At 57.9% G+C, this 12,837-nt stretch overlaps 1 protein-coding gene across 1 annotated transcript in view; it reads left to right on the top strand.

Moving 5' to 3' along the window:
• The window catches only part of Slc35f3 (solute carrier family 35, member F3), a 135,324-nt gene that overhangs the window by 82,090 nt on the left and 40,397 nt on the right, over positions 1-12,837 (top strand). The window contains exon 2 of the mRNA XM_013014640.1: positions 10,884-11,208. Within this exon, the coding sequence (XP_012870094.1) occupies positions 10,884-11,208 (325 nt within the window). The remainder of the gene's footprint in view (positions 1-10,883; positions 11,209-12,837) is intronic.

Below are 12,837 nucleotides of genomic sequence, written 5' to 3'. Positions count from 1 at the left end.
TCCGCTCGGCCCGCTGCTCGGTGGAGCCCAGCCACCCTCGGAGCCGTGCTCAGCCCCGGGCCGGGTGTGGGGACCCCTGGCTCAGGCCGATGGCTGGGCCTGGGGGCCCTGTGCGGGCTCCTGCGGGGCCGGTGAGGGCCAGGCCAGCGGGGCAGAGGCCTTCAGCACATGCTCCTTCGGAATTCGCCATAGCCCGGCGCTCCCCCCGTCCCCATCTTGAGGAGGTAGCCCCTGTTTCTCCCCCTGTCCGTCTCCTCCCAGGCTCCAGTCGGGATAAGCCGGGTTCCGGTCACCTCCACTTTGTGCTGGTTCACTGGAGGCATTTGTCTGGAGGCATTTCACTGTTGCATTTGTCTGCCCAAACTGGCTTTGAACCGCGATCCTGCGATCTCAGCCTCCTGAGTGGCTAGGACTGCAGGCATGAGCCATGGGTGCCCTGCTGGCATGCCTAGTTCTCAGCTTCCTCTCAGATGACCTACCCACCGCTAGGTAGCTTCGGTGAGGTAGGGAAAGGAAGAGCAGGGGCCTGGCTCCATGGTAATCACACCCTTTCCCTGCCCTTAAGGCCGCTGGCTCTCCGGTTTAGTAGCAGGGCATCCCCGAGGGAGGGCTGCCCACCAGGGCAGGACAGGGCTGCACTTGCTAGCTCCAGGGGGTGAGGCTGCCTGGTCCAGCTTCCCAGCCTCGAGCAGCCCCAGGCTCCTCCTGGAGTGGCCTTGAAGGAAGGGTAGCAAGGACCCAGCCCCCTTCACATCCAGCAGCCCGGGGCAGCTGCCTTCCCTCAGGCTTGGTCTGTGGGCCGGGCATTTCCACGTACACGTCCAAGGGTACCGACAAGTGGAGAGCCCAGCTCCGCCCCTTAGACATGCGATTTGTGCAAACTGTGAGCCTCCACCAAGAAGGGGGACAGCCAGCTGCCTCCACCAAGCACTGGGCGTGGTGGTGCGGCCAGCACCTGTCCAGCATGGAACGGGTACTTGGTGAACACCTGGCAGCCCGTCACAAACAGGCTGGTTCAGCAACCCTTCTGCTCACAGCAGAGGGCAGTAGGTAGAAGCACCCGCCCATTACTGGCAAGTTCAAGACCCCACCCCCACCCCCCTACCCTGCCCTGTATGTGAAACCTGTATATCAGCCCAAGTGCACAGGTCAGGGCCTTTCTGCTAAAACCGGTCATTTGTGTGCCCAGGCCCACACAGTGCCCTCCCTCTCTGTGTGGCTTTCTCCTTGGTGTTTGTGTTCCGTTTGGTTTGGGGTCTGTTTTTCTAGAGCTATTTGCATCCTTGCTGCTTATTTTGGAAGTGTTGACTCACTTTATTTTGCTTTGGATGTACCGGGCAAGGTGGCCTGGGTCCTGTGGCTGTGTGTGTGTGTGTGTGTGTGTGTGTGTGTACAAGCCAGTGGCAGGCAGACCACAGGGATGGACTGCAGCCAGCTAGAAACACTCATTAGCGAGTGGAGTGTGTCATAGAAGGGAGGCATGAGGTACACATATAAAAACTAGAAATAGAAAATGCAGCGTTTGAACTCAAGCCCAGGAAGATGGGCAAGAGGAGTTCCTTAACTCCCCAAAATGCCTCATCCGTCCAGCCTCTGTGCCCCATGAACTTCCAGCGGGGCCCTGGAAGTGCAAACAAGGATGACTTCATTATCTTATGGAAATTTCAGTCAAGTAGGAAAGAGATGTAGAGATAGATAAACAAATAAAAGGTAGAAAGTTCTGGTACAGCGCTCATGGTCACAGGGAGACGGAAGATTGAGCGATCTGAGGAGGTGTTTCTGAGGAGAAGGCTGCCGAGGAGGGGCCTGGCTGGGGCGGAGGCTGCCTGAGGTGGAGGCCTTTCTGAGCAGAAGCCCATCTGAGAGAGAGGCCTTTCTGAGAGGTGGAGGGGTCGGCACTGAGGCTGGGTGGAAGAAACCATGTCAGGCCCAGAGGAGGGAGAGGCTCTTTCAAGGGGGTAGACTGTGTGTGCCCAGGCCCAGCCCTGCCCCACAGCACCAGGAGAGTGGGCTGGGCCTCCAGGAGGGGCTGAAGCTAAAAAGTGGCTTCTGGCCAGCTTCACGCTCCCACCTTCCCCACGCGTCTTGCGTTCACGTCCTTGTCTCTGCTTTCTTAGCAGAAGCAGGCACACACTGACGATTGACCCGGAGCATGGCTCTCCAAGAGAACCATTTGTTAGGATCTCCTGAATTCCCGATCAGCTAATTTATGTCCAATACAATTATAGTTGATGAGAATTAATAGTTGAGAACAGCACACTGAATTCCCCCGAGAGGCTGGCGGAGAGTATGGCTGGAGAGCCAGGGGGAAGGGAGGGTGCGACGGGGAGGAGTGCACACCGATGGATGAGCTCAGCGCCTGTGTGCGGAGGGACCAGGATAACAGCTGAAGGTCTCTGGAACCCTTTCTCTCATATGACAGTAGGTCAATGGCATATTCCTCTTAAAACTGAGGTTGATCATTCCTGCTAACGAAGGCCTGCCACGCTACTGGTCATGTGGGCTCTGTGCTCCCAAAGCAGAGCCAGATATTGTTGCCCCAACTTACAGATAAAGAGATTAAGGCTCAGAAAAATCATTACCTTCCAGTCATAGAGTTAGGACGCAGGTTCCTGGCTTCACACCCAAATCTGCCTGGGTCTGGAACTCAGAGACCTGTGCACACGCCTCTCTTGGGGAGGAGACAGTGCGGGACACTCCAGGCTCCTGTGGGTCCCCAGCGTTTCCCCCTGGGACTCCCCTAGTGTGGCACAGTGGTCTGGATCCTGCCAAGGTTCACAGGAGCCTGGCTGCTGCTGATCCTCAGCCCCTCTGCTCCTGGGAGGCCAGGTGGTCCGAGCAGCATTTGGAGCAGGTCTGTCTGTCTAGCCCATCTCCTCTGCTGGGCTTGTCTGACAAGGCTCAGACCTTACAGCCAGTAGCCAGTCCACTCTCAGAGGAGTCCTGAGGAAGACAAGATGCAAGACTCCTGAAGACGCACCCCTGGCCGGCCCCTCCTAGACCTGAGGCCTGTGTGACCAACAGTACTCACGAGTCGCTCCAACACGTGCAAGAGAATGAAGCAGACACGTGGAGCAACTCCGTGAGGAATGACTCGACACTTGACCCCTTGGGATTCCAGACAAAGGACAGCAAAAATTCACACAGGGACACCCACTGCCGGGTGATTTCCTTAGCTCTGGGGACTATGTGCACGAGGCGTTGGTGCGGAGGGCAAACCCTCTGGCTGTGGCTCAGGTACCACGAGGCTGCCATCCTGCCACCCTCGCTGGCGCCTTGGCCAGAGTGATGTTTCCCTGCAGAGTCCGGTGCAGGCCCGCATCCTTCGGCTCCTTCTCCTCTCTAGGCTCAAGTGTCGGCATTGTGTTTGGTGAAGAGGTCAGGAAGGCACCAGGCAGGAGCCGTGCTGTGCCTCGTCACGGGTGGGAGGTGGAAGTCAGAGTTGCCGGCAGAAGGACACATCAGGAACAGCACCAGGAAGGGGTGAGGCGCTCACTGGACAGCTCCCCGTGGCTGTGGGGTGGAGTGGGTGCGGGAGGCCAAGGCAGACCATGGAGGCATCTTGAATGCTGGGCTCCTGTAGGAAAGAGGCCGCCAGAGTCCAGGAAGGAGCCACAGAAGGGAAGAAAGAAGGTATGCTCAGAGTGGCACTTGCGCTCTGATTCGTCAGCCACAGGAAGTGCTTCTTATCAGGCCACTTAGGATACAGAGTCTATCCCATGTCATGAGAGCCACAGGTGATTCCTTTATCGTGTGTGTGTGTGTGTGTGTGCGCGCGCGTGCATGTGCACACACACACGTGCGCGCAGTGTTGAAGATGCAATAGGAAGGTTTGAGAGCTCCTGGTGGACAGGATCTAGTGGAGCGGAGCAGCGTGGTTGGAGGCCCTGGAACAGGCTGATGGGCTCAGTGAAGTACTCACACTGGCTTCTTGCATGCCATAGCCCATGCTTGACCTACAGCATCCCTGCCCAGTAGAAAAACAGGGTGAGAGGAAGGGGTGGGATGGTGGGAGAGGACTAGGGAGGTGCTCACACAGCCCAGCCCAGCTCGACTGCCTCCGCCAGGCAGCCCAGCGATCCGCCCGGATGCTGGATCTTGGCGAGGCAGGAAGTGGAACTGTCCACCGCACATGATGGATGGGCATGAAAGCTCGGAGAGGTGGGGGAAGGGTTCTGAGGAGCTCTGCTGGGAGAGCCAAGAAGAGATTTAATTCTTAAAAGCCTTTTTGGCGAGTGATGCTTTCCCACTGGTTAAGACCTCTTGTGGCTGGAGGGAATAATCTAGAAGGAAGAGTTCTAGATGTCGGAACCCATAGCAAATGAGCACAGCAGGCTGGCCACCTCACCTCCTGGAGAGTAGAGATTGGAGTAGAACTTGCATCTGAGCGGCAAAGCATGCAGTCCGCCCAGTGACTTACTTAGGAGCTGAGTCAATGCATCTGATTCTACCCTTACCTAGCCCTACTCAGAGCAGCACACTGAGGCTCTGAGGCCCAGGGCAGTGGAAGGGTTGTGCCTGAGCACAGGCCCAGGGGTGTACTTTTGGTGGTGTAGTCTTGATACCGGAGCTGGAAGTGGAGCTCAGCTACCCGGAACCCCTCGCTCAGCCAATCTTCAGCATCAGGAAGCCACTGGGCACAAGAGGGGACCGAGGTGGGACCCTAGGGGATGAGGCAGAGATCTCTGGGCAGCCGCTGGACTTGCCAGCCCTGCAGGGGCAGCCCTGGTATTTTTGTGGTAAACCCTCTGTGCTCAGGACAGGCAGGGTAGGAGATCATGCTGGGTGAGGTCCTTGCCAGCAGGCTGCCTGACCACCCCTTCCCTCTGCCACCAGCAGGCCTGGTCCTGCCTTGTACACAGACTCCGCTGAGAAGTACAGTCTGCTTTAGAAAAGTGATTCTCCTTCAAAACAAAGTGTGCAGTAGCTCACACCCCCAGCTTAGCATTGTCTCTTTAGCTCATTTTCATCAAATGCTGTGCCCAGCCAGCGTCAGAGGGTTGGAGGTTCGGCCCTGCCTGGCAGCCACCCCACACGGCCATGCTGAGTTTAGTGGGGACAGAAGCCACTTCCGGAAGGGCCCAGGGACTGCAAGGGAGGCAGCCTGTTCCTGGAGGGGCAGTTCTGAATATGATCTACCCTCTTGCAAAACCACAATTGCCCCAGGAGGTCCAGCGGGCAGAACTCCAGTCTATCCAAAAGCCGAGAATCCGAGATACTCACTCTCTGGGAACCGTCAGAGCTGAGGGAGGAAGGTGCTTGTCTGGGCCTGTGGTAAGGTTAGCAGTAGTGCCAGACTGCTTCCAGATCTGCAGCTGCTGAGCGCCTACTGTGCGAGAGGCACAGTGAAGAGGCAGGGGCCAGGCGGGCTGAGGCGGGTGGGGTAGAAACCTGAGCCCAGATAAGGTCTCATTCCCTTTTTCCCCAGGTAGGCTTGGACTCTAGCTTCCTATTTATCCTTACCTAGTGGGGTTGGGATGACAGACCTATGCCCCCATGTCCAGCTACTTGTCGGCTGAGAGGGGAAGCTCTCAAACTTTTTTTGGCCCAGGCTACCTTGTACCCCAAGCTTCCGGTTCTCTGCAGCTGGGTGATAGGCACGAACAACGGCACTCATCTCAAATTTGGTTTCTGATGTGGGCAGGCTGGCTTGCGGGTGGCCGCCTCCTCGCGTGTCCCCACCTGGCCCTTTCCCGAATGTGTGCTGAGTGGGAGGGCGCCCCAGTGTTCCGGAGTCTTCTGCTGAGAATGCTAATCCTGTTAGATGGAGCCCCACCCAGACGGCTCATTTAACCTTAGTGACTGGTGCGGAGGCCCCATCCCCCCCACCCTTCATCCCCCTCCTCCCACAGCCCCTCTGTGGCGGGGGAAAGGCTTCGCCCCACAAACATGAGGGGAGTCAAACCTCCGTGCAGTCCGCAACACCCTCCTTCCAAGAGAGCAGATCTTGCCCAGGGCCCCTCCCTCCCCCCCCCACACGCACACATGCTCACGCTCTTCCAAGTAAAGGAAGAAGCCAGGTCTACGATCTGCAAACCCAGATGGAACCCTCCGCACCACAGAGCGAGAGCGCAGCCCAAGGGGAGAGGGAGGAAGCACCTCCTTTCCCAGCATGCTTTGGAGTCGGCCTGACCTGGGAGGGAGGTGTGTCCCAGCCACTCACCCTTGACCTTGAGATCTTGAGATCCTAATTGTGACCTTGAGATGGCGGCTCGTGGAGACTGGTTGTCAGGTCTGTGAACGAGGCTAGGTCAGGCTGGCTGGATCGTGCAGGCATCTTCCAGCAGAGTACGACATCTCAGGCTCCTCGTGTCTCCACACCCTCTTCTCTCCTCTGCACAGGGTCAGTATCCAGCCTGTGCTGTCCGTAGAGCCCGGGCTTTGCTGGGAGCAGGGCTAGCAGGGGAGGGGTAGGAGGAGTGGCTGTGTGCTGTGTGTGAATAGCAACTCACAGACCAGCAGTACACATGGGCTGAGGAGATGTGTGTTCAGGACATCTGGAGCGAGCTCTGGTCATTCCCCTCGCCCCACTACACCAGCTCCCACATGGCTGCCAAAACAAAACAGCCACATAGAATTCACCATGTGAGAGTATTCCACGAGCAGAGATTCTCACAGCCCACAACGCACCGGGGGACAGTGAGTGAAGTTACACCAGCCATGAAGTAAAGGTCTCCTCCCTTGGCAAAAGGCATGTCTTTGCTTTGGTGGCCAGGCCCTGGGTGATGCTTCCCTCACCAGGCAGTACAGGGAAGGACTCACCAGGGCTCTCTTCCGCTGGGTAGCACAGGGGAGGTGAGTGGAGAGAGCTGGCTCCCAGGAGCAGCGCTCTGCAGAGTCCTGGTCCAAGAGAATCAGGACGATTCCCTCTCTAAGCTGTGGCGCTCCAAACACTGCCACTCACACAGACCCCGCTATAATGGGAAGGCTTGTGTCTATCATTCGACCCCAAATTAGAAGATTTGCAAACGCATGGTGTTAACGCTCACCCAGCCTGCCCAGGAGAAGTGTACACTCATGTCCACAAAGACCTGTGAGTGTCAGAGAAGAATTTCTCACAAGTCTCAGGCAGGAAGCAGGCCACGTGAACGTGCGCGCGCGTGTGCATGCGCGCACACACACACAAACACATACACACACACCCTCCTCCCAAGCTCTCAATGGAAGCCGTGCCAGCTCTGGTTCTGCAAGTGCTCCCCGCTGCAGCAGTGCCACTTCCGTGGCCCAGAGGCTGAAGGTAACCCCTCCACGGGGAGCTACCCAAGCCCCGAGGGCAGCATCCGCTGCACAGTCTCTGGGCAGAGCCCGGCTCCGCTCTCCAGACTGCCTGGCATGTGCCAAGTATCCTTTGGTGGCCAAGGAAGCAATTGGCGTTGGGACTGGCCACAGAGAGGGGTGCAGGAGAGCCGGTGTACAGGTGAGGAAGAGGAGTCGTTGTGTGCTTCTTGCCGTCCCAAGATCCAAGCAAGAGATAATCCCAGTATCAATTCATCCCAGGCTGGGCCTGGTGGCTCTGAAATCCGAGCCAGGCATGGCTCACCTGGCAGAAAGTTGGAGAACATTCCCTGTACTTGAAGATGTGAAAGGCTCAGATGGTGCCCTCTTCAGTGTGGATCTCGGGCTCGGGGTTTGTGTGAATGTGAGCTCGGGAAGGCTCAGAGCCTCCCCCAGTGTGTGGGTGCATCAAGCCCCAGAGAGCACCCCCACCCACCCACTTCACGGTCCACACAGCAGTCTCTCCATTGAATGAGTCCTGAACAAAGGATGTCCCCTGACTCAGGATGTGCTCAGGGCCCCTGGCAGCCCGGCCCCTCCCCTGCAGCATGCTGGGGGTGACCGAGGGCTTCAGATCTCAGTGCTCAGAGCTCGGCACCATTCCGCAGGGCCTGGCCCCAGCCGCTGACCCGCTCTGGTTCTACAAGGAATGTCCCAGCGCATGGCTGTCTTCAGACTACAGCTTCAGTCATGGTCGGGGTGCTTCCCCTCCACAGGTAAGCTCTGCAGTCCTTCGATGAGCCCGCCCTGTGATCCCCAAGACTCCGGGAGAGCGGGAACTGCTCCAAAACGTGTGGTCGCAGACCAGGGGAGCACCGGACTCAGGCAGGACCCTTGACTCTCCGTGGAGCACCCTGGCCAGATGGAATATCACTGGACACCATTCACCCAGAGACGCATTCGAGGTCCACGCTGCGATGTATTAGGTTATGTAGATATGGGACAAATCACCACACGAAGGGTAGAAGGCATGGCTCAGGTGGGAGAGCACCAGCCAGTGAGCAAACGCATCAGAGTCTGAGTTTGAGTTCCAGTCTTGGATGACTCACAAAACACTGCACCCAGCACAGTGTGGGTCTAGACTGTGTCTCTGCATATGGCAGAAGAACATGTGAGTGCATGTGCAGGTACGCATGCACGCACAGTGGCGGCACAAATGAGACCCCAGGAAATGCAGCGGCTGCTCTGGTGCTCAGGTTATTATAGATTGCTGTTCACTTTTGCCCCTCAGCACATCTTTCTCTTCCGTGCAGTGGGAGACATTGAGGACGAGGTGAGATTGATGGCGGCGATGACTCCCAAGAGATTCGCTACAGCAGAATGATGGGTTTATAGTGAATTCGGTTTAGCCATCCGCTGCTCTTCGTGGGGCTCCTCCGGTGTTTCTAAAGTGTGTCCCATGGCACACCAGCCCCCACCACAATTAAACTCTTGAGTAGGCGGGCACCTGCTCATGGTGTCTACCTTGCCCTTTCCAAACTTGCTCAGCCACGGAACCCTTTTTAATTATGATGTCTGTACTTTGGGAAACATGTTTTTTGTCTCATGCGGGTTGTTTCCTTGTGTGCTCTGATTAGTTCTATGTCTTTCGTGGGTGAGTTGTTCCAGCTCTCTGTCCAGACCGGCTCCAAAGTTAGGGACGGCCGTTTGAATCAGCGCCATGGGATCATCGGGCAATGTGGTGGATGCCGTGTGGGTTGCCTGGCTCCCCAAGTTGTGACGCCGAGCTGGCTTCAAGGCAAAATACCAGCCTGGGCCTCCATGTGTGCATCCTTCCCCTCATTAACCCTCACCCCTTCACCCCCCGCCCAAGCTGGAGGCGCTGGCTCCAGAGCTGTGGTTTTCTTACAGGAGTGAGGTGGGAGTGAGGGACAGCCCAGACCCCACCACACCCCCAATTATCCCCATGACAAGACTCACAGAGGCCAAGCAAACACGGGCAGGTGTGTGCACAGTGTGCAAGCATGCACAGTGACCATGCTTCTGGCTGCAGGTGCAAAGGTGGGAAGGTGGGAAGGCCCCAGGAGCTGCTGTGGGAAGAGGAAGTGAAGGCTGAGGCTCTGGCTTCTGCTTCATCCTCCGCCTTCTCCGCGCATCCCCCTCCCCCCAGCCCTGCAGCCCTTGCAGAACAGATACTGGTCAGAAGCAGGGGAGAGTGGGAAGTAAACCTGCATGTTTCCAGGGGCTCTTCGGGCAGCAGCGTGGGGACTCATAAACATGTGGAAGGAAAGAGGAGGAGATCATGAGTTCAGTGTTAGCACATTGGGTAGGGAAGCACATTTGAGGTTGTTTTTTCTCCTTTCTTTTTTCTTGAGACAAGGTCTTGCTGTGATGCTCAGGCTGGCATCGAACTCACTGTGTAGCCCTGGCTGGCCTCACCTTCTCCTTCCTCCTTCCTCCCCCTCCCCAGTGGTGAGATTACAGGTGTGTGCCTCCGTGCTCAGAAGAGAGGTTTTGCATGGCTCTTTGACAATCCATGAAACATGTCGGTTGCTCTTTTTAAAATAGATACAGTCTGGGATTGCTGGTGAATGGCAGGACTCACTTAGACCTGCACGGCATGCCACCTCCCCTCAGGTTTGCCTCATAGAGTGCTGCGTCTAGGAAAGCATGCAGACAGATGATGACAGTTATTTAAGTTAGCACCCATCATACTGGTGAAGTGGACACCTTCAGCCCTTGGACAGAGGTGGTTTCCACAGGGCAATATGGCCTTCCCAGCTGCCTGCCCTGGAGCTGAGGGAGAACTTGGGCTGCCTCTGTCCACGGCCACAGGACATGGGCCGCCTCTGTCCGCAGCTATAGAACACAGGCTTGGAGCTCTGTTTAAGTTTCCAGCTGCCTAGTGCACACACAATAATGAATGAAAAGCAAACACTGGAAAATACCACTTTCCCCTGTGCAGTCTGCGCGAACGCAGTGGCAGACCCTGGCTCCGGCCAAAGCCCAGTTCCCCCAAGTGACACAGCTCCACAATGGGGAGTCTGCCTGTGGCCACACACATACACACACACACTCACACACACACGCCAAGAGTTGTGGTCTTATAAGCAACGCTTCAACAGAGGGCTGGAGACCAGGGCAGGAAGTGAACTGGAGCAGAGGGAATGGGAACAGGTAGGCTGTTCTTGCTCAGCGGGCAGTGCAAGAGACCCTGGGACCTTGGCTTCCGTGGGGAAGAGCACATACTGGTCAAGATCCTGGGCTTTCCAGAGGCCAAGGCCTGCCTGCCTCCAGAGGCAGGAGTCCCAGCCTCTAGTGAGGGAGGGCCTGCATATGAGCAGTCAGCAGGCGTGAGCTGGTGGCAGTGGGGACCCGACTGCTCTGAGAAAGGGTTCCCAGCCGGATATGTGGAGTCACTTTGCCAGGGTCTGGCTCCGGGGCTGGGTGGGGTCTGAGACTCCATTCACAAGAGGCTCTGGGAAGAGGGCCGGCTCTACTGTGGCCTTGCTGCGGGCCACACCCGAAGGCCCGTGACCACTTTCATGGCACACTGGTACAGCCAGCTGTCCAGTGGCTGCCCCGAGCCCCCTTCTTTTCACCCCTGCCCAGCTACCCCATGAGCTCCGAGGTCTGCAGGCCTAGCTAACCTCTTTCTCTTCCCCCAGGGGAGGAGCGTCCCCGGGACCCCCCGGGCCCGGCAGAGGTCCAGGCTCCGGCCGGGGTGGAGGCCGGAGGGAAGACGAGCCGGCCACGCTGGACTTGCTCACGGGCTCGTCTCAAGAAGACGTTGTGGGGCGTGGCCGTGGTGCTGTGCGTGTGCGCCTCCTGGGCGGGCTCCACGCAGCTCGCCAGACTCACCTTCAGGACATTCGATGCGCCCTTCACGTTGACCTGGTTTGCCACCAACTGGAACTTTTTATTCTTCCCGTTGTACTACGCGGGGCGTGTGTGCAAGTCCACGGAGAAGCAGTCTGTGAAGCAGAGATACAGGTAGGGCCTGCAGATGGCTGGCGCGGCCCCAGGGCCTGTACCCCCAGGCTGGGGCCCCGGGGCTGGACCTGAAGCCAGCACTGGGCGGGCAGCCGGGTTGGCGGCTCTGCGCAGGGACGCTCTCTTGTGGGGTGAGATGGACGCTTTCTACTCTGAGCGATGATACCTCCAGCCCTGACTCCAGCCCCTGCCCCAGCCGCCTGTCAGAAAGGGCAGGCAGGCGGGCGGGCTCCTCCAGACACGCCTTGTGGTGGACCCAGGAAGCACAGAGGTGTGGTTCACACAAGAACTGCAGGACCAGGAGTCGCCAGAGCCGGGTGGCTTCGTACTGCCTGTGGCTTACTTCCTCTTCCGCTTCCTCTCCCATTTCCTCTCTGTGTGAGTGCCCAGCCTCAGGACCTGGCAGGGGTGGTGGTCATGAGCCATTTCTTTTCACCCAGGAAGGCGATCCCTTTCCCTGACCCCAGCTGCCACCCCAGTGTGTGGCGGGGCGCCCCAGCTCCCCCCCCAAGACCACACTGTTGCTGACCACAGTGCACCCTGGGGCTGCTCAGGCGGGGGCCACATGGGCTGTGTCCAGGACTGCCCAAATCCTCCTTATCAGGAAAAGCAAGAAAGACTTCTGCTGAATGATCCTGGCAGACCCTAGGAAGGTACTCAGGTGAGACCCCAGAGGTGACACAGGGAGACCCTGGAGGAGACGCAGAGAGACCCCACAGGTGACACAGAGACCCCACAGGTGACACAGAGACCCCACAGGTGACACAGAGAGACCCCACAGGTGACACAGAGACCCCACAGGTGACACAGACCCCACAGGTGACACAGAGACCCCACAGGTGACACAGACCCCACAGGTGACACAGAGAGACCCCACAGGTGACACAGAGAGACCCCAGAGGAGACACAGAGAGACCTCGGAGGTGACATGGTGAGACCCCACAGGTGACACAGAGAGATCCAGGAGGAGACACAGAGAGACCCTGGAGGTGACACAGACCCCGGAGGTGACACAGGGAGACCCCACAGGTGACACAGAGAGACCCCCCCATAGGTGACACAGTGAGAAAGCTGAAGCCACTTTGCTCATCCACAGCCCTCTCCCCATTCCACCCCACCACACCCACTCCACCTCACCCCACACCACCACATACCACATACCACCACACACCACATACCACACCACTCCATACCACCACACACCACACCACCACACACCAACACACCCCACGCCACCCCACGCCACCACACACCACCACACACCAACACACCCCACGCCACCACACACCAACACACACCACATACCACACACCACCACACACCACACCACCACATACCACACACCACCACACACCACACCACCACATACCACCGCACACCAACACACCACACACCACCACATACCACATACCACCTCACCCCACACCACCACACACCACATACCACACCACACCACATCACCACACACCACCACACCACACGCCACCACACACCACCACACACCACATACCACACCACTCGACCCCACCACACACCACACCACCACACACCAACACACCCCACACCACCACACACCACATACCACACCACTCCATACCACCACACACCACACCACCACACACCAACACA

The sequence above is a fragment of the Dipodomys ordii genome, unplaced genomic scaffold, assembly GCF_000151885.1.
Source record: "Dipodomys ordii isolate 6190 unplaced genomic scaffold, Dord_2.0 Scaffold24, whole genome shotgun sequence".
Lineage (NCBI taxonomy): Eukaryota > Metazoa > Chordata > Mammalia > Rodentia > Heteromyidae > Dipodomys > Dipodomys ordii.
This window is presented reverse-complemented; position numbering and strand designations above follow the sequence as displayed.